The sequence below is a fragment of the Callospermophilus lateralis genome, chromosome 11 (assembly GCF_048772815.1).
Source record: "Callospermophilus lateralis isolate mCalLat2 chromosome 11, mCalLat2.hap1, whole genome shotgun sequence".
Lineage (NCBI taxonomy): Eukaryota > Metazoa > Chordata > Mammalia > Rodentia > Sciuridae > Callospermophilus > Callospermophilus lateralis.
Window position 1 is genome coordinate 21,633,368 of NC_135315.1, and position 25,132 is coordinate 21,658,499.

At 53.3% G+C, this 25,132-nt stretch overlaps 1 protein-coding gene across 1 annotated transcript; it reads right to left on the minus strand.

The window, feature by feature from the left end:
* Positions 1-12,495: 12,495 nt before the first annotated feature.
* On the minus strand, positions 12,496-24,798 carry Igfbp4 (insulin like growth factor binding protein 4). Its single transcript, XM_076870855.2, has 4 exons — positions 23,825-24,798; positions 16,793-16,950; positions 15,719-15,853; positions 12,496-13,721 (listed from the first exon to the last, which is right to left on the minus strand). The coding sequence occupies exons 1-4, from the start codon at positions 24,171-24,173 to the stop codon at positions 13,587-13,589; spliced, it is 777 nt and encodes a 258-aa protein (XP_076726970.1). The 5' UTR covers positions 24,174-24,798; the 3' UTR covers positions 12,496-13,586.
* Between the last annotated feature and the right edge of the window lie 334 nt (positions 24,799-25,132).

Consider the following 25,132-nt stretch of genomic DNA (forward strand, 5'->3'; position numbering starts at 1 on the left):
TCCTTGCCCAGAACTAAACCAACCCAGAAGCTGGAGCCTTTTCTCTAACAGACCCAGGTTCCTAAGGAAACCACACCACGGCTGGAAGGGGAGGCTCAGGGAAGAAGCTCGCTCTGGCTCTAGGCAGAGCAAGCACCTACCACCTCTCGAACCAGCTCTGCCAGAGCATCATTATCTTTGGCCAAGATTGGGCCTGACAGGTTATGATTTCAACCCAGGAAACCAGACCAGACAGGAGCAGCCCTGGGCGGCGGGACAGGCTGAGCCCAGCTCACCCAGGCTGTGGTCAGTTGCTGCGGCCACCCTTGGAATCTGCCAAGGTCCTCAAGGTCACAGTGCTCAGTCCTATGGCAGGGGGAAGAGGGTTGCTGGCGTAGTCCCCTGTAAGCTCATGGATGCCCGTATGGCTCCCAGCATGAAAATAAAGTGTCTGTCTTTGCATAGCAGTTGGTCCAGAGGCAACTCAGGGCTGTCCCCTCAGAGAAGGGGACTCAGCTTATCAGGTAGTGACTATATCTCAGAGAAAATCAGGTGTGCCTCCCTCCCCTGGCCCCGAAAATATAGGCTTCCACTGATTCCCACGTCACAAACCATCACTTAAACCACTCTGTCCCCCACATGCCCAGCACACCCCTTTCCTTCTTCGTGCCTCTGTGCAGAAAAACAGAAGGATTGGAGTTCCCCTATGTCCAGGGCCTAAGGTGAGTTTATGGCACCCTGACGAGTTCCAAAGTCTCACTTAGCCTCCTGCATTGTGAGGAGAGTCCAGGGAAGCACAAGCAGCTCAACAGGAATCTAGAAGAATATCTGAACCCAAATGACCCCCAAGCCACCAGCTCAGTCCTGAAGAACTGGACAATGGCCCCTTCATCCCACCCTGAGCCTCCTCGGGTATTCTACCCTAGCTTCTGCTAACTGGAAGCCCTCGCTCCCCACTCCAGTCCCGGGTCCTGAGATAGTAGGGCATGCCATGAGGTCACCAAGTGCAGGGGGAGGGCTGCCGGGCTATCTGCTGTCCTGCAGAGCCTGAATGATTGTGACCTCAGTGGCAGGGGCTCTTCCAAAGGGCCTGTGAAGAGACCTTCCCAACAGCCTTGATCCACCATTGGCCAGCCCCTGCTCCCCCTCCCAACTGCCTCTCCAGCCTGGAGCTCCTCTCAGCCACCCTGCATCTGGGCCTTTCGGCGTAGTCAGGAACAAAGCTCATGGAAGGTGACCATCTCTGCAGCATTTGCCATCATCATTCATCTTTTCTCCAAGAAGATTTAGCAGAGAACCTGACTCGGTCTTTTGCTGATAGGCACAACAGTCAGCCCAGCAAGAGGGGGAGGGCTGGAGGCAGAGGGGAGCCAGGAGTCAGAGGGCAGAGGGCCTTTGCACCCACACAGTGGCATCCCGGTCTTCTCTCCAGGAGGATCCAGGCCTTACAGCCCCCTCCCGTGTCCCTCTCCCTCAGTCTTTCCATCCTTCCCATCCGTTTCTTCATCTCTATACACCCTGACCCCACCTCCCTCCCTCACTGTCCCTCTCTCACTTCCTCTCTCCTTCCTAGCCCTTCTCATCAGCCTTCTACCCAACCACTCCAACCCCAAGTCCATCCTCACTCTTTCCAGAAAACCCTTCCCTCCCTCTTGCTCTTTTCCAACTTCCTTCCCTTGCCTCTTTGTCCAGGCGGCTGGACCCCCAGCAAAGCCCAGCTGCTGGGGATAATGAGAAGGGAGGAGGCAGCCCCTGCGCTGCAGACGCTGCAGACGCTGCAGACCCCGCTGCAAAACCCAGATTCCCACACCCCTCCACCCTGCCTCCTGTCTCCAGCTGGGAAGCCAGCTCTCTGGAAGGCTAAAGCTCCTCACCCACATCCTCTGACCTCTGGTGAGCCACCTCCCCACACTCGTGTCTCATTGTAGGCCAACGCTGCTCACTCTGAAGTTTCATCTTTGGCTTCTGAGCCATCACCCTGGTACCACCCAATAATCTGAGGATTGAGAGCCAGGGCAAGGGGTGGTGGCTAAGGGCCCTCAACTCAGAGGGCCTCAATTCTGGCAGCAAATGTTTTCTGGCAGCAAGCTTCGGCCACATGAACTAGTGAAACAGATAAACATGACAGCATTATTTTTAAAAAAGTTTGCAAGCCAGACGTGGTGGCGCATGCTATAATCCCAGCAGCTTGGGAGGCTGAGGCAGGAGGATCACAAGTTCAAAGCCAGCCTCAGCAACTTAGCAATACTCTGTCTCAGAAGAAAAAATTAAAAGGGCTGGAGATTGTGGCTCAGTGGTTAAGCATCCCTGGGTTCAATCCTTGGTGCCAAAAAGAAAAAAAAAAAAAAAAAAAAAAAAAAAAAAAATATATATATATATATATATATATATATATATATATATATATATTTACTACCTGGGTACAGTGGCACATACCTGTAATCCTGGCAACAGGAGAGGCTGCAGCCAGGACGCAGGTGGGGGTAGTAACTCTTGGCAAGTTGGAAGCCAGCAATCTCAGCAACTTAGCGAGGCCCTAAGCAACTTAGCAGGACCCTGTCTCAAAAATAATGATAAAAAGGACTAATGGATGTAACTCAATGGTAAATTGCTCCTAGATTTAATCCTCAGTATCAATTTTAAAAAATCTTTTTTTTTTTTTTTTTTTTTTTTGCGGGGGGGGGGCGGATACCAGGGATTGAACTCAGGGGCACTCGACCACTGAGCCACATCCCCACCCTTAATTTGTATTTTATTTAGAGACAGGGTCTCACTGAGTTGCTTAGAGCCTCACTAAGTGGCTGAGGCTAGCTTTGAACTCGTGATCCTCCTGCCTCTGCCTCCGAGCCACTGGGATTACCGGCATGTGCCACCACACCCGGCTCAATTTAAAAAAAAAAAAAAAATTTTAAATGAACAAAGTTTGCAAGTGCCATGCAGGCTTGGTGGTGAGAGTAGAAACAGGCAAGATCAACTTGATCCCCTCAGAGGAAAGGAGAGTCTTCCAGGGTGAATTGGACTTTGCCATGCAAAGAAGGGGAGAAACCAACTTTTATTGCAGGATCTATGTGCTAAATGCAATGTGAGTCATATTATATATTTAATCCCATTCTGCAGATTAGAAAAATGAGGCTCAAAGAGTGAACTTGCAAATGGCAGAGAAACAGCATTCCAAGTCCACTCCCGTCCTACTGCCCCAGCACTCTCAGACAAGCAGATGGGCAAATTTGTATGCGAAGCACACAGATATAAAAAGGTGTGCCATGTTTAGTGTGGCTAAAGAATATGGTACCCAAGGTGTGCCATGTTTAACGTGGCCAAAGAATATGGGACATAAGGGAGTAGATGAAAGAGGAAGAAAAGGAAAGAGGCAGGCTGAGGACCATATGGGAAAGAAGAGGACCAGGGACCCCATTTCCCTCATCTCAGGCTACCATATTTTGTTGTAGTACTTCTTATCCATTGTGTGTCTTCAGCAATAGAAATTTTCTCACAGCTCTGAGGCTGCAGTTGGAGATGTGGGAGCCTACATTGTCAGGCCCTGAAAGAGCCCTCTTCCTAGCTTACAGACCTCTCACTGTGGACTCACAGGTGCGCTCCAGGAGAAACTCTCTCTTCCTCTTATAAAGCCACCAATCCTGATTAGGACTCTAACCATATGACCTCATTTAACCCTAATTACCTCCGAAAATTCCTATCTCTACATACAGTCACATTGGGGAGGGGGGAGACATCAACAGGCAAATTTGCAGGAAACAATTCAATCCATAACCCTCTCCAGCCAGGGTCCTGCCCTCCACTGTCCCTCACCCCTTCCATCCCCCCAGTCCCTATCAGGCTGGAGCTCCTGGCCCCAGGAAGGCAGACCCTGTGCTCCTTGGAGCCAGTCAGCCAGCTTCTCCTTCCACCAGAGCTGTCCTTAGGACCAGAGGAACCAGGACAGGAGGGGAGGGGGGAAACGTCACTGAGCAGGGGACCTTGGCCCTCAGTCATTCACTTCTCCGCAGCTGGCTGCAGCCAGGATGCGGGTGGGGGCAGTGTCTCTTGGCTGGGAGCAGGTCGGGACAAGGACACTCTTCAGGGGAAGGAAGGGAAGCCAAGAGAGGAAGAGGAGGGAGACTGACCCAGGCTTATTCCACACTGGACACATTTGTGCTGAACCCCAAAGAGAACAGTGCAGAACAGGTCAGCCAGGGGTTGGGCAGGAGGTGGGGCCTCCGAGCACCCCAGGATGCACCCTGAATGGCAGATTTGACACGCAGTGAACACTAAAATGGGACATATCCTTAGTTCACCCCACTCCCACCTACACACACACACACACACACACACACACACACACACACATGTTTCCCTCTTTAGCATCAAGAATTAGAAGCCTGGGTGGTCAGGCAGATCTGGGTGGCAGATCCTTTCAGCCATTGACTAGCTGCGTGGTTTGGGAGAAGTCACTTCTCCGGGCACCAAGCCTTGGTTTCCTCAGCCCTAATACCCACCTCACAAAATTAAGATGTGGGAAGCCTAAAAAATACATCAGACGTGAGCCTACTTTATAGCCTGTGGGACGCTGCACAACTAAACGTTCCTTATGAGAAGAATGACAGTTCTGTTGCTCTGTCATTGAGCACTCAGTGTATGCCAAGCGCCATATCACAGGAATGGGACTCAGAGAAAAGTGGCTCATCTTGTTCCCTGCTGAATCCCAGGACCCAGCACAGTGCCTCGCACACAAGAGACCTTTGGGAAGTATCTGTTAGAAGCTTTGCCACATGTTATCTCATTTAATTTTTTTTTTTCCCACCACTGGGACTTGAACCCAGGGTTGCTTTACAAACTGAGCTACATCCCAGCCCTTCCTATTTTTTTTATTTTGAGACAAGGTCTTGTTAAGTTGCTGAGGCTGTCCTCAAACTCGTGATCCTCCTGCCTCAGTTTCCTGAGTCCCCGAGATGACAGGCATGCTCCACCTGACCAGATTTATCTCATTAAATCTTGAAAACAACACTATGTAAGTACCATTATTTATCCTCAGTTGATGGATATGGGACTGTGGATTCAGAGATTTAGGTAAACTTCCCAAGGTCCAAACATAATAAGTGACAAAGAGGGATTCGCGCCCAGGCTATCTGGACCCAAACCTACGTTGATGCGGAAGGAGATGACAGCGTATTAAATCAGGGATCCTCAGATCCAGTACCCTGCCTCCAGGCACACCAGGGTTGTCTGCTTCCGGTGCCTCTGCCAAATCCCTCCTCTTCCATTAGCAGCCCCTCCTGGCCCCACCTCTATCCCTAGCCCCAGGCTGCTCAGGATACTGAAAAAACCACCACCCCACTCTGCCTGGAAGTTGGGACAGCTCCCCGGCAACCTCCTCTCCCAGAGGCTATCCAAAGTGGCCCTTCCACAGCCCACTTTGCTGGCTCTCCTGTCTCACTGATATTTCCTGTCTCAGTGAGGCTTCTGCCACCAGAGCCGTCCTTAGGACCAGTGGGACCAGGACAGGAGGGGAGGGGGGAAACAGCACTGAGCAGGGGGCCTTGGCCTCCAGCCACCTACTACCACCTTAACTCAACTGTTGTCTTTTTTATTAATTTATCTAATCAACATTCACTGAGCACCTACTGTGTGCCAGGCTCCAGAGATTCAGATGTAAATAAATGAGGCAATCAGATATTTTAGAAAACAGGGAGAAAAATACCAATTGTGAAAACATAATGTAGAAAAAAAAAATAAGTATGATAGAAAAGTATGGTGGAGGGACATACTCTACCTGGGATGGCCAGGGATGACCTCTCATAGGAAGTGACATTAGGCTAAAGGCTGAAAGCTGAGGAGCCACCTTGTGAAAGGCAGGGGAAAGAGTGATTCTGGTGGTGGAAACAACATGTGCAAAGGCCCTGAGGCTGGTGGGAGTCATAACACAGGGGCTAGAGAAGAGCTATGGACAGAAAGACTTAGAGGCAAATGCAGGGCATTCAAAGGGAGCCCTCTGAGGAGTTTAGTCAGGGTCTTGAGGAAATTCCTCTCCACTGCCTTCTGAGCCTGGCAGGTACAGACACCCTCTCCTTGGTGCCTAGGTTTGTGGCCCCCCACAGCCCCTTGATGCTCTGACACATCTATATCTTTACATGGAGTCGTGGTTCTTCTGCACAAAAATTATACCTCCTTCCCTCCTTCTTCCCTAACAACAGCCATGACTGAGCTTCGCCTTTCTGGAACCTGAGGGTCTCTTCCTGGAGGGGCTCAAAGGTTCCCTCTAGCCTCCCTGGGAGATGTTGAGTTCTAACCTCTTCTGCCATCAGCTCATGTATGCCTTCAGACAAGCACGTCACCCACGCACCTTGGTAACAGGGAGGGGGAGACCTTGAAGCTGCTCCCAGCCTTTCTTGGCCAGTAAGGTTAGAGCCCCCCCCCACCCCGTTCCCCCACCCCCACACATAAGCCCTGCTCTCTCCTCCCCAGAGTGACACTGTCCTCTACCCTAGCTCCTTTGCCACCACAGAACCTCCAAATCTGCCTCCTGGCAGCTTCTGCTCCCCCCATGCCCCCGGACGGTCCACCCTCTAGCCCAGATTGTGCTGTCTACCTCTGCCAGTGCCACCGTCCCCGACAAGGCCACTACCTGCAGAGTAGGACTGGAAGCTGGTCCTTCCACAGCCCACAGGGCCTTCTTCCCTCTTAGGGCCCCAAGAACATCTCCATGCAGGGTTGACAAGGGCCACTTGCCTTCCAGGGGCAACCTCCCTTCTCCCCAGCAGAAAAAATAAAAACTTTCTCTACACTTTTTTTTTTTTTTTTTTTTAAGAGAGAGAGAGAGAATTTTTTTTTTAATATTTATTTTGTAGTTTTCAGCAGACACAACATCTCTGTTTGTATGTGGTGCTGAGGATCGAACCCGGGCCGCACGCATGCCAGGCGAGCGCGCCACCGCCTGAGCCACATCCCCAGCCCCTTTCTTTACACTTTTAAGGCACCAATTTCCATTAGAACATAAACCCTAGAAGGCCTGGTGCCTGGGATTTAGGAATCTGCAGTCCCTAAATCCACTCTGTCTTTGGGGAGTGAGGGGCTGGGCTGCCCAGAGAGGGTCCCACAGCCCTGCTGGTCTCCAGAACAGACTCCAGGGGCTTTTGGAAGTAAGGGTGGCCACAGACTCTGGGAGGAAAGGTTCTGTGCTGGCCTGGCCTGACCCCTAGCATGGCCGCCGCCGCCGACAGGGCCAGGGTCACTGAGCAGTCAAATGTCACTTTGAATGAGAAGCCTTGAACTACAGCTGAGAAATGAAGTTGGGAAACAGCTCAGCCAAAGGCAATTGGACCTTTTTTTTTTTTTTTTTTTTTCTTTTTTTATGTTTTTTTTTTGGGGGAAAAAAAAAACCCTCTATTGTCCAACTATCCTTCCATGATGCTGGAAAATTGCATTGATTTCCTGAGCAGTCAGCTCTAATTTCCCCTGGGTGGGGACAAGGCTGCTCTCCCCTCCTGGCTGCTCCAGCTTGGAAGATCTGGCTCTGCTCACAGACCAAGAGCAGGAAAGGAGACAGAGACCCTGAGCCTGGGCCCTGGGCCCCCGCCCCAACCCCTGCGGGCTGGGGAAGCTTTCTTTGGAGCTTCATGTTTCCTTGTTATTCCGGCTCTCTCAGCAACCTGGCTTTGCGCAGCAGCTGTCTTGGCCTGCCCCCGGCCCGGCCTGGCTCTCACATGGAGCCCTCTGTGCCTCAAGCTCTCAGGCAAACAGATCGAAATATAGTTGTAAAGAATTTGAGTGGCTGCCAGGCTAGCAGGGGAGCCATCTGCCGCAGGGGAATCACCAGGCCTGAAATGACGGGGTACCCTGGGCCCCAGCCTGGGCCTAGCCTGGCCCCCACTCTCCCACTGCAGCCCCCAGTGCAGACCACAGAGGCAAGAGGTGAGGGGAATAGCTTTCAGGCCACTCCAAGAAACCAGGGGCATGGTCAGTCCCCACTTGGCAATGGGTCCCTCAGCCGAGCTTCAGGCTTGGGGAAGTGGGAGCAGAGGATGTCGTCCTAAGGCACAAGACTGCCACCTAAGCCTCAGTGACAGGCTTGTCCTGAGCTGACACCTCCCCATCACCAGCCTCCACCGACTAATAGATTTCCACATCGTGAACCTGGAGAGGAAGGAAAAGGAAGAAGGCATTCCCCGCTGCCGCTAGACCCAGCAAAGAGGGGCCTCCCACACCTCCATTTCCCTTTGGTGTGTCCCCCTGCCCCTCCTGGTAGGGGGGACACTGAGTATGTGGACTATTCAGACAGGCCTCCAGCCACAGTGACACATCTGGTTCCAATCAAGAGAACAGGTTCTCAGGTCACAGAGGAACATGGCGAAGGAGGCCAGAGGACAAGCAACCCGAGCTCACTGTGGCACCCCCTAGCGCTTCCTCCCCAGAATGAACCCCCAATCCCATTTGTCTCCTCTCGCCTCCCGGATGAGTCTCCCATAGCCCCTGGGAGACAGAGGGAAATCCTGTGGGGGTGGGGAGGGCCTCCTTTTTTCTTCCCTGGGTACTGACCACAGATCCCGGACCTCGTCCCTACTTAAACCTTCAAACCACAAAGGAAAGTAGGGGCGGTGGGGAGGAGGAAGGGCTGCAAATAAGGAGCAAGCAAAGGACCCGAAGCCATCAGGTCCCAGCTGGCGCTCACGGCCCATGGGGAAGAGTCCAGAGAAGGAAGTCCACTAGAACTCACTGAACCTGCCCCATGCCTGGTGCATGCCTTATGCCCACTCCTTCACAGCAGCTCTGAACAATGGGAAGCATCAGCCCCACTGGACAGATAGGGAAACTGAGGCTCGGGGAGCCAGAGGTCTCAACTGTCCAGCTCACCCAGGTAGTAAGTAACCTGGTGTCTGATTCCAGAGCGTGGACACCAAGCTGCCCTCCGGGAAGCCATCTGGATCTGCTCTGATTCCCACAGTCAGCACAAAGGACAGCCCCAGACCCAACTTCTTCTCAGGCCAGAGTCAGAGGATACAAGCCTCAACTAGCAGCCTCAGTGGACAGGGTTTGGTGCCAGAGTTCTCATCCTGGCTCTGGATGACCTTGGTGTCTGGGCCTCAACATCCCTAGCAATAAAATGGACCGGGGCTGTCTAAAACTGGGTTGAACTGTGATTCAGTGACTCCCCCCGTCCTTTCGTTCCTGTCACCCCGAACAAACCTAGAGGCTTCCCCCTGGCCTGGGTGGTCTTTAGGAAAAGGATTCTGGCCCTAATTTCAGAATGCAGAGTTGGCAAGGGGGCCAAGAGAATGATGGGACCCAGCCATCCATGGAAGCTGCTAATCTCCATCTTCCCTCCGCCCCTCCCCAGGGGACTGTACTGCCGCCCCCACTGAAAGCAATTTGTCATGCCCTGAATTAAGTGATTCCAACAAGGGTTTAATTTCAGTTTAATGGCTCTGTTTTTATGTGTAATTAAATACCATTGCATAGCAAAAATATGTTGTTTGCACTTTAGAGACCGTGTAAGGGCCTGGGGAGCCAGTCCCACGGAGTTTCTCCTCCCAGGCTCCACCAGCCCCTCCCCCAGTCTGGCTGGAATTGTCCAGGTCCAGAGGAAGGGGGTGGGGGACCTGAGGAAAGGACAGAGGAGGGGAGGGGAGGGGAGAGGTGGTCTTGGTGGCGCCAGCTCACTCAGTAGAGCATGTTTCTAATTATCTGCAGCACACACCCCGCCCCCTCTTCTTTCTGACCTCAGCCCTCCCCAACCCCTGGGGCCTCAGACACAGAGGGGACAGGTCACTCCAATAGTGAGGATCTAATGAGACCCTTGGTTGGCCAGGGTGATATCTGTCCACCCCCAGGGGTAGGACAAAGCCTCCGGCTCCACTGACCCTCCTCTGCTTACCTCCTTCTCCCTCTTGAATCCCTTCCTTCCTGTCGTCCTTCCCTCACAACCACAGACTGCCCCCTTTCCCCCCTCTTCCGTGAGGATCCAGAAGGCAGCTGCTGCAGCCTCCCAGCTCCATCCAACCACTTCTGGGTCAGAGGTGACACTGCCACAGGGGCCTGGAATGCAGGGGGAGTTCCTCTGGCTGGAAATGTTTCAGGGTCATTAACCACATAGCCATATACCCTCCAGAAAGGAGGGGGGCTGAGCAGGCACCCCAAATCCTACATGCCTCATGACATTCCTGGAGCAGCTTGGTGGCAAAATCTGGCTCTGAGAGCCAAGGGGTTGGGACAATGGGCTTTTCCTGCAAGGAGCTGAAGGGGTGGCAGCCGCTGAACCTCAGAACATTGATGGGGAACAGGCTGGAGGCCTGGCCATCCCTCCGGGGATTCTGCTGCCCCAATCCAGGAGTCAGTTCAAGGCTCCGCGTTTCCTCCCTTCCCCCACCTGTCTTCTTGCCAGCGGGAAAACCCAGCCCCCAGCCCATCAGGGCTTGATCTCCCCTAATGAGCTGGGAAATGGAAACCAAATGCTTGCTGTAGATCGGCACCAGTGGGCTAGGGGACCCTGGACGGCACAGCATGCCCATCCCCCTGCTCCAAGGCAGGAGAAAGGGTCATTTCCTGGGGAGGCAGAGCCGAGCACGCAGGACCTCAGTTCTCAGGTTCTTCTGGGTGTAGTGGGGTGGCCCCCACCAGGACGTAAGAACTTGGTCCTTACCACCTCCCTCCAGTGCTGCCAGAGGTGTGGACACTCCCTGTGGAACTCAAGGGACCATTCAAGGTTATCCAAAAGCAGAAGGCAGGGTGGAAGGCCCTACATGCAAATATAGATCTGCTTTTATTGTTTTCTTTTTTTTCCTTTTTTTTTTCTTTGTGGTACTGGGGGTGAGCCCACTCTACCACCTTTTTATTTTTTGAGACAGGTCTCACCAAATTGCTCAGGCTGGCCTCAAACTTTCAATCCTTCTGCCTCAGCCTCCCATGTTGCTGAGATCATAAGCACCATCGCACCCAGCTTTATTTTCTTTTGACCCTAGCACCTAGCCCCAGGGTCATGGGACCAGCTCTCAGAGGGGAGTGGTGGAGTGTGGAACCCCCTCAACAGTATACATGCTCTGTTCTCCAGTGTCAGACAACTCCCTTAAAACCTTCAATGGGGACACCTAATGAGTGAGGGTCCACTCCCTCATAGTCTAGAAGGAAGGGACAGTCTCTGAAAATGTCTCGTTCTCTCTTCTCACCTCACACACTCGCTCAGATTCACACTGCCCACACAAACACCACACAAGTGAGTCTCATCTACACCCCTGGGTAAAAGCCCCTACTCCCAGGCCTCACCAGGCTACCTTCACACACGCACCCCCCACACAAATCCCATGTCCCATTTATCTGTCACACAGACACACCCAGGCCACACACAGTGCTGTCTCCACACAGACTCTGCTTAAAAATCAGCTCTGTCTGTGTGTGTGTCTGTGGTACTGGGGACTGAAACCCGGGCCCAGTGTATGCTATGCTGGAGCCTGCTTTTCTTGGAGACCCATGCAAGGGGAAAAAAAAAAAAAACTCCCACAACCTGCCAAGGGTTCAAGCACGGGGAAGGGGGTTGGAAAGATACATTTCAGGGAAAGAGATCCTTCTACTCAGGACCTAAAACTTAATCTTGGGGCTGTACCACCTCCTAACCCAACATGCCTTGGCCCAGGCCTCAGAAGGAGGGGGCTCTGGGAAGGGTGGCCAGCGGGCCCGGGAGCTACTCTCAACACCACTTTGTTCTTTATCTCCTTCTGCTGGCAGCAGCCTGGCGCCTGGGAGACCAGATGGCTGCAGGCGGCTGCAGGCTGCGCCGCTGAGGCAAAGCTAGACTTGCTAGAAAGCTGGAGACAGCAGCCCTGGGCTCAGGATGCTGGTAGCACAGGTGCTAAGGAAGTCAGGGGCCAGTGTAGTCACAAGCCTGGGAGCACCCCGGAATGGGGGAGGAGAGGGACAGGACACACTCTTTTCCCCAGCAGGCAGCACGCAGGGCACAGGGTCTCCAGGCTGCCTGTGGCCTCCTGGGAAGGGGCCCCCATGTGAGAGATCAGCCTAACCCTACACAAAAAGAGGTGTGGGAGCAGGAGGGGTACTGCAAGATGGCCAGGAATCCACGTGGCCACAAGTTCTGAAGCAGGGGCTAGCACTGAGAGCCCACAGCTCCTCAGAATCAAACTCAAAACAACCCCCCAGTAAAGAGCTCTGGAATGTGCTGCAGAGTTCTTGCCCCTTTCCCAAGGCAGGGAGTGCCCCCTGCCCCCAAGTAAATTAATAAATCAACACCAGATGCCAACCCAATCTGCCCCATGCCCTAGGAAATGCACCAGCTCCACATACCAGCTAATCCAGAAAGCAGCTCTGTCCCAAGAGGGCTGTCCTTGGCCACACCCTCCCTTCAGAAGCCAGTGCGCCCACCAGGAATCCGAGAGCCCAGACAGGCCTCTTCAGGGAGGACTGTCCTCTCAAGTGTTCTGCCATGCAGGAAGGAATGGGGACCCCCACAGTGCCCACCTCTCTCCACCCCTGGTCCATCCACGTCTCTGATAGTAAATAAATCAACCAAACACAATTATCTGGACATTTTTTTGGTTTTGTTAAAAAAAAAAAAAAAGTGGGGGTGGGGCAGGAGAGAGGAGAAAGACAGACACCCCAGCTGACCAGCGGGTCCCTAAGTCTCCAGCCAAGCTAGAAAATGCTCAGAGGGACTTGTGGGAGGTGTAGGGGAAAGAGATGTTGGGAGGAAGGCAGAGCCACTGGAAAGACGGGGTCACCCTAGTGATTTCATAGCTGTGACCACAAACAGGATAGGAAAACAAGACCCCAGGCAAGCCCTTCATCCCCCCAATACGTGCATCATCCATCAAGCACGCTCAACCCAACCTTGCAATCTTTTTTCCCACCTGACAGCTCAAAGGCATAGCCTGACCTGAACCCTCTGTCCTGCATGCCTTCCTCTGTCCCCTCTCCCTCCCTCAAAACAGGGTCTCAGCTGCCAAGCAATCAAGCAGATGGCACAACACCCAGGCCCAAAAGCAGGTTTGTCTCCCAGGTCCTTTTCCCCACAATGGGGAGTGGCGGGTGGGGAAGAAGAGCAGGGGAGCCCCACAAGCCTAAGCCTTGGGTGTGGATCTAGGTCTCATGGTCCTTGAACTGGCTCCCACCCTGTAACTAGATAAGGGAAGAGACAATATGCAGGTCTCTCTTTCTCTCTGACTCTAGGAAAGAGGTTTCTCTTCTCCCACAGGCCTACACTCACTTTACAGGAATGGCTCATATGCCACAATTAGAGGAATCAGAACAAGGGCACCCAGGGCTGGAAACTACAGCTGGCACATAATATGTGGTCAATAAATGTTTTTAGATGACTGAATGCATGAATGAATCCAGGACTGATCTGGAAACACAACAGGGCTCCCCATTGCCACTCTCAGACCTCTTGGGCTATCTAAGCTCAAAGAGGACACTCCAGGCTCTGGCTTACCCCAAGGGCACACTCGTGCCCATAAACATACACACGCACACACGCACACACGCCAAGGGAAACTTCTGGGTCAAAGGCAAAGCTTGGACCCAGACCCAGACTCCACTCCAGGTCAACTCTGCAGCCCCCAAGCATGGGGGTAGTAGGGGGCACCGAGCCCCCTGCCTGCTAGCAGGTGTCACTCTCGGAAGCTGTCAGCCAGTTGGTGGCAGTCCAGCTCCCCTTTGGGCTCCAGGCCTCCTGGAAGCTTCACGCCTGTCTTCCGGTCCACACACCAGCACTTGCCGCGCTGCCCATCCAGAGCTGGGTGACACTGCCAAGACAAGGGCATGAGGGGTCAGAAGATTCCAGGCAGCCTGCCCCTATTCCAGTCCAGCCCAAGTCGGACAGTTGCCACTCCAAGATGGCATCGGAAGGTGAAGGCTCTTTCTAAGTACAGGTTCTATGAGCTCACTGGGAGAACTTGGTCAAGAAGGAAGGGTCCAGCCAGGCACAGTGGCACATGCCTGTAATCCTGGTGGCTCAGCAGGAGGATCACAAGTCCAAGGCCAGCCTCAGCAACTTATCAAGGCTCTAAGCAATTTAGTGAGACCCTGTCTCAAAATAAAAAACAAAAAGGACTGGGGATGTGGCTCAGTGGTTAAGCACCCCTGGGTTCAATCCCTAGTACTACCAAAAAAAAAAAAAAAAAAAGACACTGGTGGAGATAAAAGTATAGTCCAGAGTCAGAATTAGAGTTCAAATGAAGGTTGACTCAGAATTGACCTGGGATAAAGGGTCAAGAGTCACAACTTTCACTGCAATAAAAATTGGAGGAAGGAAAAAGACATAAAATTGTACAACACAAAAAGTGAAGGCTGATGTAAACTCTGAACTTCAGTTAATAATAATACATCAACATTGGCTCACCAACTGCATCAAATGGACCACACTAATGTAAGATGTTAATAACAGGCAAGACTGGGGTGAGGAGGAGGCAAGATATGGGAACTCTACTTTCTACTCAATTTTTTGCAACCCTAAAACTGCTAAAAATAACAACAACAAAAAAATCTTGTCCAGGCATGGTTGTGCACACCTAGAGTCTCAGGGTATTGGAAGGCTGAGGCAGGAAGATTGCAAGTTCAAGGCCAGCCTCAATAATATAGCAAGGCCTTAAGTAACTTAGCAAGACCCTGTCTTAAAAATTTAAAAAGGGGGGTGGGCAGGGATGTAGTTTATTAGTTTTATTAGGTTTTTGCCTTTTAATTGTGGAGGAACTTACAGAACAAGGGCAAGGGTAGAATTTGTGTTGGGGTGAAGGCTGGAGATGGGCCAGGCACTGGTTCTGGGGAGCTCCCTCTAGTCCACCACTCACTACGTAGTACTACGTAAGGCCCTTCTCATGCCATGCTGGGATTTACAGACCCAGAAGCAGCCTTTGCCCTCCTAGCAAGTCCTCTGCTGGTCACATGGCAACCCAGGTTGTAGATGTGTCCACAGTACGTGGGAGGGCATGTGTGCCCACAGCACACACAAAGGCATGTGTGTCTATGTCCACAAATGCTGGAGGAGACCCAGGTCAGGGCTGCCTGGCCACCCCCAGCACAAGACCCCCCAGCGCTCTGTCCAGATGTGCTACCCTGTTGATGGGCCAGAGATGGGCTGGAGAAGGGCAACCCTGAGGGACATCCTAGCCTCCAGAGAGCCATCAGAGACCCCACACTGCAAGGGTAGGAGGGAATATGGAGGCTGCTGCCTTTACAACTTCTCTCTTGCCCCTCCCTCCTCTGCTTCCAACCAAAATGCCTGTCGGGGGCTGCTAACCCTGGCTCCACCTCCATCCTTGCTGCACCAGCTGGTTCTGCCGCTCAGCTGGGTGGGCTGGGAGTCCTCCCTGACTCCTTATGATTTGGACCCTTCTGGGCCCAGGTGAAACATCAGACATTAGTGACAAGGGAGACCTCTTCCTAGGACTAGAGCAGGGTGAGGGCTGGAGCAGAGGTTGGCAGGACATCTACCCCATAGACAGATAATCCAGAGATGACAGAAGCATCCCTGGAAGTGGGGAGAATCTGTGCTGTGAACTCAATGCAATGATTTTGGGCCAACCAGGACCCTTTACACCTCTCTGGGTCTCGGTCTCTTCATCTGGGTTGGGAAGAGCGAACTGAGGCTCCAGGGTTGGGATAGGGCTTCAGGAAGGCTGAGGGATTGGGTTTGGGTTAAGGAGGACCCCCTTCCAAAGATTTCCACCCAGGACCATCCTGCAGAGAGTCCAAGGATGCCCCTGGAACTCAGGCAGGGCTGAGCCAGGAAACCAAGACCCACCTGCTTGGGGTGGAAGTTGCCATTGCGGTCGCAGTTGGGGATGGGGATGATGAAGAGGTCCTCGTGGGTGCGACTCTGTGAGGCAGCCAGGCGCTCCAGGGCCCTGTGCAGCTCGCTCTGGCAGGAGCCCTGGGGCTGGGGAGGAGAGGAGAGAGGAGTGAGAGCTCTGGAACTCAGAACTAAACAGGGGCGAAGGCCTGGAATGCCTGGAAGCTAGGAGGGACCTGAAGAGGTGGAGGCAAGGTCTCAGGCTCAGGGGACATTAGTGGGGGGGAAGAGAGGGACACTGAGGAGAGGTTCTCGAGCCAAAGAGTTTCTATAAAGGAGGAGTGTGAATTGAGGGAGGGACCTGGTGTGGAAAGGAGCTGTGGAGACCTATGGAGGTCAGAACAGGGGGATGTCTACGCAGGAAGGACAGACAAAAATCACAGAATTAAAAACTTGTGGCCTGGTACGGGGGCTAATCCCAGCGGTTCGGGAGGCTGAGGCAGGAGGATCCAGAGCTCAAAGCCAGCCTCAGCAAAAGCGAGGTGCTAAGCAACTCAGTGAGACCCTATCTCTAAATAAAATACAAAATAGGGCTCAGTGGTTGAGTGTCCCTGAGTTCAATACCCCGCACCCAAAAACTAAATAAATAAATAACTTGTAAGACCCAGTTCAGGTTCATCAGTACCATGTATCATAAAGGACATTAGCCAGACCCTGGAGCAGGGTCCCAAGGACCCCTGCTTTGGCCAGCATTCCCCTTTAGTTACTGAAGTCTGGGGTGGGGAATCCCAAAGAAGGTCCAAGAAGCACCAGGGGGGTTGGAACCCTGCTTCTTACCAATCAGAACAAGGAAGTATACCAGTATTGAACTATCACTTCAGCTTCAGCTACACCAATGTTTATAACTGAGGAGTAGGAAGGAAATGCAAAGAAAGGAATAAGGATTCTCCCTGGGTCCGGATGCACACTTGAAGTGCATCTTGCACACAGTAGATATCAATGCCTTCTGGGTGAACAGAGTCCAGATCTGGTGGTGATGGTGGTGGTGTCCATGCACATGCATATCTGTGGGGCAGAGGTCCTCACCACAGGCCGGACTTCCTCCCGAGGTGTCCCGATGACTTTCATCTTGCCCCCACTGGTACTCCGGTCCCGCATTTTGGCGAAGTGCTTCTGCAGGCACCTGCGGTCATGAGCACTGCAAGGGCTGAAGCTGTTGTTAGGATGGTCACCTTCATCTTTGTCTGCAGTCAAGGCAAGAAGGGCAGAAGTCAGCACCAGAACAGAGCAGGGCTTGCCAGGTGTAGTGGCGCACACCTGCAAACCCAGCAGCTCAGAATGCCGGGACAAGAGGATCACAAGTTCAAAGCTAGCCTCAGCAACCCAGTGAGACACTTAGCAACTCAGGGAGACCCTGTCTCTAAATAAAATACAAAATAGGGCTGGGGATGTGGCTCAGTGGTTGAGTGCCCCCGAGTTCAATCTCCAGTACATCCCCCCCCAAAAAAGAGAACAGGGCTTCACACCAGCCCCACCTCCCACCTGCTTTCTCCCCTCCACAGAGTTCATCAGCCTGGTGCTGGAGAAAAGCAGGGAGCCTGGGAGACAGGAAGAAATGAAAGCAGCCCCCCAGCCCACCCCACTCCCCTGGACCTCCTCGGAGAATATTCCTCTTGAAGTCCTTGACTTGTCCCTCACCCCACCCAGTCCAGTCCACAGATGAGTCACCAGCTGCAGCTGCCCAGATGGCAGGAGGGTCCCCTGGGCCCTGCAGGGAGGTCTGAGGCAAGCAGGGGGCCCCCTACCGGATCTTGTCTCCCTCATTCAGCTCCTCCCAACATCCCCCTCTCAGTCAGCTGGCTCTTCCTGTCTCCATTCTTGCTCTTTCCAAATGTCTGGCAGGGCCTATGAGGGATCCTGAGGGCCATAATCAGACTTTCCATGAGTGAGGAGAAATGTGACCCCAAAGGCTCTCCCCAGTGCCTGCATGCGAAAGTGAGTGTGCGGGTGGGGGGGTGTGTATGAGTGACAACCTGTGTGGCCCCAGGGACAAGAGGACAGCTGCACATGTTCCTCCAGCCCTCCATCTCTCACTGTCCCATCCCTAGACCCTAGGTGTCATGTCACTCAGAGCCAAGGCAGTGGACATCTGGATCAGGAGATCCCTCCATTGGATCTCCTGAAGGCGTCATCTGAGCTCCAGAGAAACCCTATCCAGAAGTCCCCCCATGATAATGTGCTCCAGGCGGCCAAAACTGGAATGCAGGGCAGAGCTGGAGAAGGAGGCTGGGACTGGAAGGCCTTTCCGCACATCAGAGCCACCTCTGAAATGCTCGGGCTTGGCAGCTCGCTCAAGGCCTGAGTGCAGAGCCCCTGCCAGCATTCCAGATGTTGGCAGCCGGACAGGAGGTTACATCTGGTTTGCGTCAGGATTTTTTTCCTGAGGAGTTAGCAGGTTCCTCCATGCATGGCAGCAGTCCCAGAGCTGCCTCAGGGTCAAATGGTATTTTTCTGCCTAGCCAACACTGGTGGAGTGGCGTGGGGGGTGCTTCTCTTTTTCTTCTAGTTTGGGGTTAGAGGAGGGAAGCACATAGATAAAGGGAAACGTGAGGAGGAAGACTTTAGACCACCAGAAAGTCTTTGTGAAGGTTATTCATAAAATTGAGTTACCAAGGATGGAAGATTGAGTGGAGAGCTGGCTTAGAAAGAGGAGTTGAAAGGAAGGAGGGAATGGAGCGGATACATACAAGCCACCCTTCTGCCCGAGTGACATCCCCAGAAAGATGCGAAAGGGGGCTCCAGTTCCACATCCAGCTCCTGAGAGCCAGCCAAAGAGAAGACACTGCAGCAAGACCTGTCACAAAGTTTCAGGAGTACAGGATAGAGCTGGGGAGTGGAGAGAAAGAGGGAATAGAAGACATAAAAGAATTAGCACCCCATCTCAGAGAGACAGAGGCCGAGCTGAGGTGCCAGCAGAAACCTCATCATTCCACCTGTGAAAGGCTGGAGTGGATCACTGGTACTTAGCCACAGCCCGGGACACTGACTCTAGGGACACCTTTCCAACCCAGAAGGCCTTCATTCTTCCTGAGTGTGGAGTGTGCCTTCTTTTCACAACCATGAAGGAAAGCATGACTTTGCACGGGGACTCTTGTCCCTCTTAGTACGTGGACAGAATGTTCCTAGCCTCAGGGAGTTCAAGGAGTACATTTTCTGAAGAAAGGGGCTGTCTCAGAAAACAGAGAGCTCCTCACCCTGGAGAGGTCTAGCCTTGGTGCGAGGGAGCCTTAGGAAGCCGGAGGGAGAGGGAGCAGAGGCTTGATCCTCTGTGCTTTCCAGCATGGAGCGTCTAAGAGTGGAAGCTCACAAAGGATTACACCTCAAGGAATCATCCATGGATATTTGGAATGGTCACCTCTAAAGAGGACAACTGGGTAGCCCTCTGAAACTGAGGGCTGCATGGGGTAGAAGATAAGCCCCAAAACACAGCTTATGCTCTTGTGTTGAAATGACCCCATGTAATACAGAGAGGATTTTCTCGGCAAGGCTGAGGCAGAAGGCTGCTGGCCTACCCACTGTTGGTCACCCCTTGGCCCAGCCACTGATCCCTAGATCACATCTAAGTTTAGAGCAGAACCCACCAGATTGGGAGAGTAGCGCCTTACTGACCGACCTGGGGACACAGGTGCACAGAATAAGTCCATATCTGCCCCCACACTCAGACAGGCTGGACCTCAAGAATCACAAACATACAAACAATCACGTGTCCAGACACACTCATCCACGCACGCACAAGCACATGCACTCAGGCACTCTGACCCTGCCCTGGGTCAGAGACGTAGACCCAAGGCAGGGCATGATGACTTCCCAGTCTCTCTGTAACATAAATTTGTTGACTTTCCACTTAATCTGTAACTTTTCCTTGCCCAGCCTTGCTTAACTGGCAGACTGAGGAACCACCCCAGGAATCCACCCCTAGGCACAGGTTTAGGGGATAAGGGTTATAGCACTGGGTCTCCGAAAACATTAACCTTCCAGTGTTCACCCTGATAGTGCCCTCTGCAGAAGTCCCAAGGCCCCCAGGTTCTTCTCTGAACAGAAGCTGGAGTCAGACCCCTCCCAAAAGCTTGTTTGGGAGGTGGAACTTCCAAGGTCAGGGAGGTCTTCTCCTCCAGCCCCAGCTTGGAGGCAGCTAGAGCTAAACCAACTGCCTTGCGGTGCCAGGGAAGCCTTGGTCTGCGCTCCACAGTCCAGGGGCAGAAGAGGGGGCACAGCTTTGTTATCAATGGCTGCAAAGTTCCTGCTGCTTGAATTCACCCTCATGATTTCTCCCCAATTCCAGTCCCATCCCCAAGCTGTGAACCGGATGGACCCCACCACCCAGACACAGAAGTTTCGGCCTTGCCCTTGAGGGTCACCCACCTGCTCTGCAAAAATTCTATTCCTTCTTTTCCTGGACTCTGGCTGGAGAAGGCAAGACCGCATTGTGGGGTGCTAGGCCCTTTCTTTAAGGTCTGGCTCAAGAGTGTCCCCTCACCATTGTACCAAGCCACAAGCCTCAGTAAGGTATGTAGCCTGGTGTATCCCTATACAGCAGGAAAAGGGCCTCAAAGGCAACCAACCCCTCTCAGCTCCTCTGAATGTCCCTTTGCCTTGGTTCCTCCGCCCTAGAGGCCCCCACAGTCCCAGCACCAGCTGCTCTTCATCTCCATCTTCATCACTACTCCAATTTACTGAGCTCTTACTCCTTGCCAGGCCCCCAATGCTATTACCCACTACCATTCCCACTTTGCAGATGGGGACACTGAAGTCACATGGGTGGAGGGAAGGAGTAAAGCGTGTCTCTGCTGCCCCTATGTCTTTAAATGGAAAGATTTCTGATGGCCAAGGCACCAATAATTTGGGCTTTGCCAATACTAAAGAAAAAATGCCAAGCAGCCATGCTCCTCCTTTCCCCTCCCCCAAGGCACAGAATTTCTGGGAAGGCCCTGTTTCCATGACATGACTGGATTCCCAGCACTGAAGTAGGGAGGACAATATTTGCTGCATTGACTAAAAATTAACCCAGTCTGTCTGTTCTCTAACCCTGTCCCGGAGGGACCCAGAGCCCAGTTTAGGAACTCCCTGTCCTAGGCCTGATCTCCCCACCAAACACTCCCCCAGCTTCTATGAGTGGAGGGATCAGTACCAGGACGCTGACTTGTGGGCTTCTGAAGCACATGCCCACCCCCACCTCTGGTGACCTCAGCGGTGTTAATCCACAATCTGGCTATCTGAGAAAGCGGGGCAGGGCTGGCTGGAGATGGAAGGAGAGGTCTGCCCCTGGGGTTAACAGGAGGCACCCAAACCATCACAGGCCAGGGACAGGAGCCTGCCAACTGACCCTCCTCCCTGACCACCTGCCGAAGCTCAGCCCCAAGAGGAAAGCACAGAAATGACCTGACATCTCTACCAAGCTATTCCAGTCCAGAAGGCTCAAGTCTGGGAACCTAGGAGGAACAGTGGTCTGTTAATAGCGTAAAGAGGATAGTGGGTTTAGGGTCTAAGCCCTGCTCATTTTATCTCACCAGAACCCCTGTAGAGATGCTGCACAATCAGGGGGTACGCTTCCCATGGTGCAATGTGGCCAAGGCCAAGGCACAAGAAGGAGTACTTCTATGATGATGGGATGAGAGGGCATGGGCAGAGCTTGTTGTTATGTACCTAGTTTCCCCAGGGTCCTTCTGATTCTGTTTCCTTCTCTATGTATTTGCATGTACAACATGGTAGAGGACAAGGCCAGGAAATAGCGGGAATACATCAGAGACCTGGGCTCTGTTTTCCAAAGGGGATCTAAAGCCATTCCATTCCTAGACATCTCTCGAGGCTGGTTTGCATTATGTTCACATGTCAATCACAAACTGTCCATGCCATGCCCTCCCCGATCCCTTGAAGAATCAGATTTTCCTCCACTAGGATTCTCCTACCCAGTCAGAGAAGAAAACCCTCAGAGGATTCTTCTGCTTTATGTTCAAGTTGATGAGAGAAAAGGAGCCACCAGCCATCCTTATCTGCTGCCAGATACCCACTGGCTGGTGGAGGATGGAAATTCAAAGGGAAGTGGCCCTGCTGTACTCAGGGAACCCAGGGGCTCAGCCCTCACTCCTACTCTCACTGCCACTGGCTTCTCTGCCTCCAAATCAGTGATTTACTCCCCCAGGACTTCCCACCCCAGGAGTGCTGGGTGTCAGGCTGGCATTTCCCCTAGAAGGTTTTCTGCTGACCCATCTCTCCCTGCCCAGGGGCAGGAAGGGCAGAAAGACTGGAGGCCCAGACCCCTGGGGTCCACCTCCTTCCTGTTTTCCCTGCATCCTGCTCTCCTCCAGCTAACAAGCTACAGAGGATTGAGGAAGTGAAGCGGTCTGGGACCCAGGGCAGGAAGCTTGGGGCCAGAGTCTCAGCATCCGGACTGCAACAATGGAAGCCTCAAGCACCAGGAAAAGGGACAGGCGCAAAGAGGCACAGGGAGAGCAAAACAATCAGAGAGGGAAGGAGAACCAGAGGCAGAGAGGCAAAAAGGCAGAGATCAGAAAGACCAGAGGCAGACATGGTAAGGGACACAGAGACAGAGAGGCAAAAGTCAGAGAAGCAGGAAAACCGAACAATGTGGAGAAAGGGAAAGAAACTGATAATGCCCAGAAGACATTGTGAAGAGAGAACTTAAGAATGTTATGATGAGGGGCTGGGGCTGTAGCTCAGTGGTAGAGCGCTCGCCTGGCATGTGGGAGGCACTGGGTTCAATCCTCAGCACCACATAGAAATAAAATAAAGGTATTGTGTCCATCTACAAATAAAAATATATTTAAAAAAAATGAATGCTATGGTGAGGGGTCGGGGGAGGAGTTCCTGGGGAGCAGTATTGGACAATTCTGTTATTATATTGTGTGCATGTACCAATATGTAACAACAAATCCCACCATTATGTACAACTATAACGCACCAATAAGAAATGTGTAAAGAGAAAAAAATAAAAAAGATTGTAATGGCGAAACTAGAAGCCGAGAGGCACGGCAGGAAACAACAAAAGAACAAGAGAAGGAAGGAAAAAGACTGAGAAGGATTCTAAGGAGAAACTGGAAATGGCCAATGGAGAAATGGACAAAAAGAAAGTGTAAGAATGAGGTTGGGGCAGTGGGTCTTCTCAGAGTCTTCTGTCTTCTCTTTCTCTCTCATTCCCCCTTTCCTCTATTCCCTATCCCATTCCCCTAAGGTTTCTGCAATTCTGGGCTGGGAGCCAAAACTTCTCTTCTGCCACCTCAGATGGCACCTGCCAGGAGAAAAGAGAAGAGATCCTGCATACCAGGGCAGGGAGAGTTGCCAGGGTCTGGCAGAAAGACCCCTGTCTTTCCACTCAATAAACAAGAGAAAGGAGCTCAGGGTTTTGGGAAAGGGCAAGTCTGATGCCCCTCACCATCAAAGTCCCTATGATTTGTACAACCCACCCCACTATAGAATGACAGAAGTCCATGTCCTGGTTCCTCAGACTGAGGGAGGAGTGACGTTACCTGTGCCAAGAGTGAGGGATGGCCTCTGGATCAGGAACAGAAAGCTGCCCCCAACCCCCATAGACACCCCATTCCATCCCCCAGTTTTCTGAACCTAGACGGCTGACTTGACTGGACGAGGTCACTTGATTTTCCACTCTTGCATCAGCAGCCAGGCCTATCGTTGAGACCCTTCTTCCCAAATAGGCACTCCCTGTGGACTGGGGATGTAACTCAGTGATAAAATGCATGCACAAAGCCCTGGGTTCAATCCCCAGCCCCCCACCACACACACACACACACACACACACACACACATTAAATTAAATTAAAGAAAAAAACAAATAGGCACCCCTGGGATGTTTGAGATGGAGGGATGAGACAAAGTTCCCCTTGATGGTGGCAATTGCAGCTAGGAATTCAGGAGCAATTTCCTTGGCTAATCCTGTCCCATGCCAGTCGGGCCCTGCCACGTACCTGCTTGCGCCTCAATTCACAGGGGATTTTTCAAGGGCCTTCCAAGCCAGCCATGAATTGGAAATAAGTTACTGAGAAAGAGTGCACTGGAAAGGGTGTGGGAGGGTAGGGATCTTACCAGAGGGCTGAAGGCTTTCCTGGATGGCCTCGATCTCCGCCAGCTCCATGCACACGCCTTGCCCGTGCATCAGCGTGTGCAGGGGCTTCTCTACCCCACGGGGTGGGTAGCAGCGCAGGCCCGAGCCGCAGCGGGGAGTATACACCCCACAAGGCATCCCTAAGCCCAGGGCGCAAGTGGCGCAACAGCCGCAGCCGGGCTCCCGCACCAGCTCCTCACAGCCCACGGGGGGGCGGCAGCGCGCCAGCTTCTCCTCGGAGCAGGGCGGGCAGTGGATGGCTTCGTCGCCCAGGCTCGGCCCGGGCCCTGCGGCCAGCAGCAGGGCGGCCACGAGGCAGAGGGGCAGCATGACCGCGCGAGGACCTGGAGCGGGCGCTGGGCGCAGGCGGGGAGCGCGGGCACGCGGGCGGGAAGCGTGGGTACCCGGCGGCAGCGCCCGGCGCGCCTGGAGGACCCCACCCGGAGAGCGCGGAGAGCGCGGGGAAACGGGGCGGCCCGGCTGGCGGGCAATGACAGAGCCGAGGGAAGTTAGCAAGCGCGCCGGAGCGGAGCGAGCCTGGCAGCCGAGGCGCTGCGCCGCATCCTCGGCCCGGCCCAGGCAGAAGGCGGGCGGCTGGGGGCAGGGGGCTGAGCGGCTGCCCGGGACCAGCTCCCCGGACTTTATACCGGCCCCTAGCCACACCCCCAGCGCCTTCCCCGAGGTGGGGGAGCCGGGGCGGGCGAGGGGGGCAGGGAGAGGCGGCCGTCAGGGGGAGGGGGCGCTGTCCTGAGTCGCCGCCGCTGCAACATCTGAAAGTCCTTTGCACCGTAGAAGGAAGCGGCGCAGTTTGGAAGAGGTGGTAAGCGCCCAGTGCGCCTCTGAACTGGAGCTGGGGAGGGGAGGCAGGAGGAGAGGAAACGAAGGTGCTGCTGTTTGGCTCCCTCCCCGATTTCGGAGGATACCTCCCTAACCTTAACAGAACCTGGCCTCCTAGTCGGCTTATTCAGTCTCCCAGACCAGAGTCCTTTCCACTCTTCCCCAGTACTTCCAGTCTCCACCACTGGACTGGTGAGGTGGGGCAAGGCGCAAGGCATATGGGCAACAAGGGTCATGGAAAGGCCTGGTGACCCTAAGACACTAATAGGCTCTCTTCCCACTTGCCCCCTGGGAACCTTCCCCCTTCAGTCTCCCCAGGGTTCACTTGGGCCCTGGTCCACCCTGCCTCGCCATGATGGAATCAACCCAAATCATGGAGAGAGGTGCCAAGCCTCTTCCTCCTTCCTGGATGTTTGCCTCTACTGCCCACATGGGCTCTGGAGAGAAACTGG

What these genes read in the sequence shown, in the direction of transcription:
- Igfbp4 (XM_076870855.2), bottom strand. Translation starts at nt 24,173, where the DNA reads ATGCTGCCCCTCTGCCTCGTGGCCGCCCTGCTGCTGGCCGCAGGGCCC. An exon ending in GGGAGGAAGTCCGGCCTGTG is followed by an intron (nt 15,854 to 16,792) that starts GTGAGGACCTCT and finishes TCTCCTCCCCAG; the next exon opens with CCCCAGGGCTCCTGCCAGAG. An exon ending in GCAACTTCCACCCCAAGCAG is followed by an intron (nt 13,722 to 15,718) that starts GTGGGTCTTGGT and finishes TTGTCTTGGCAG; the next exon opens with TGTCACCCAGCTCTGGATGG.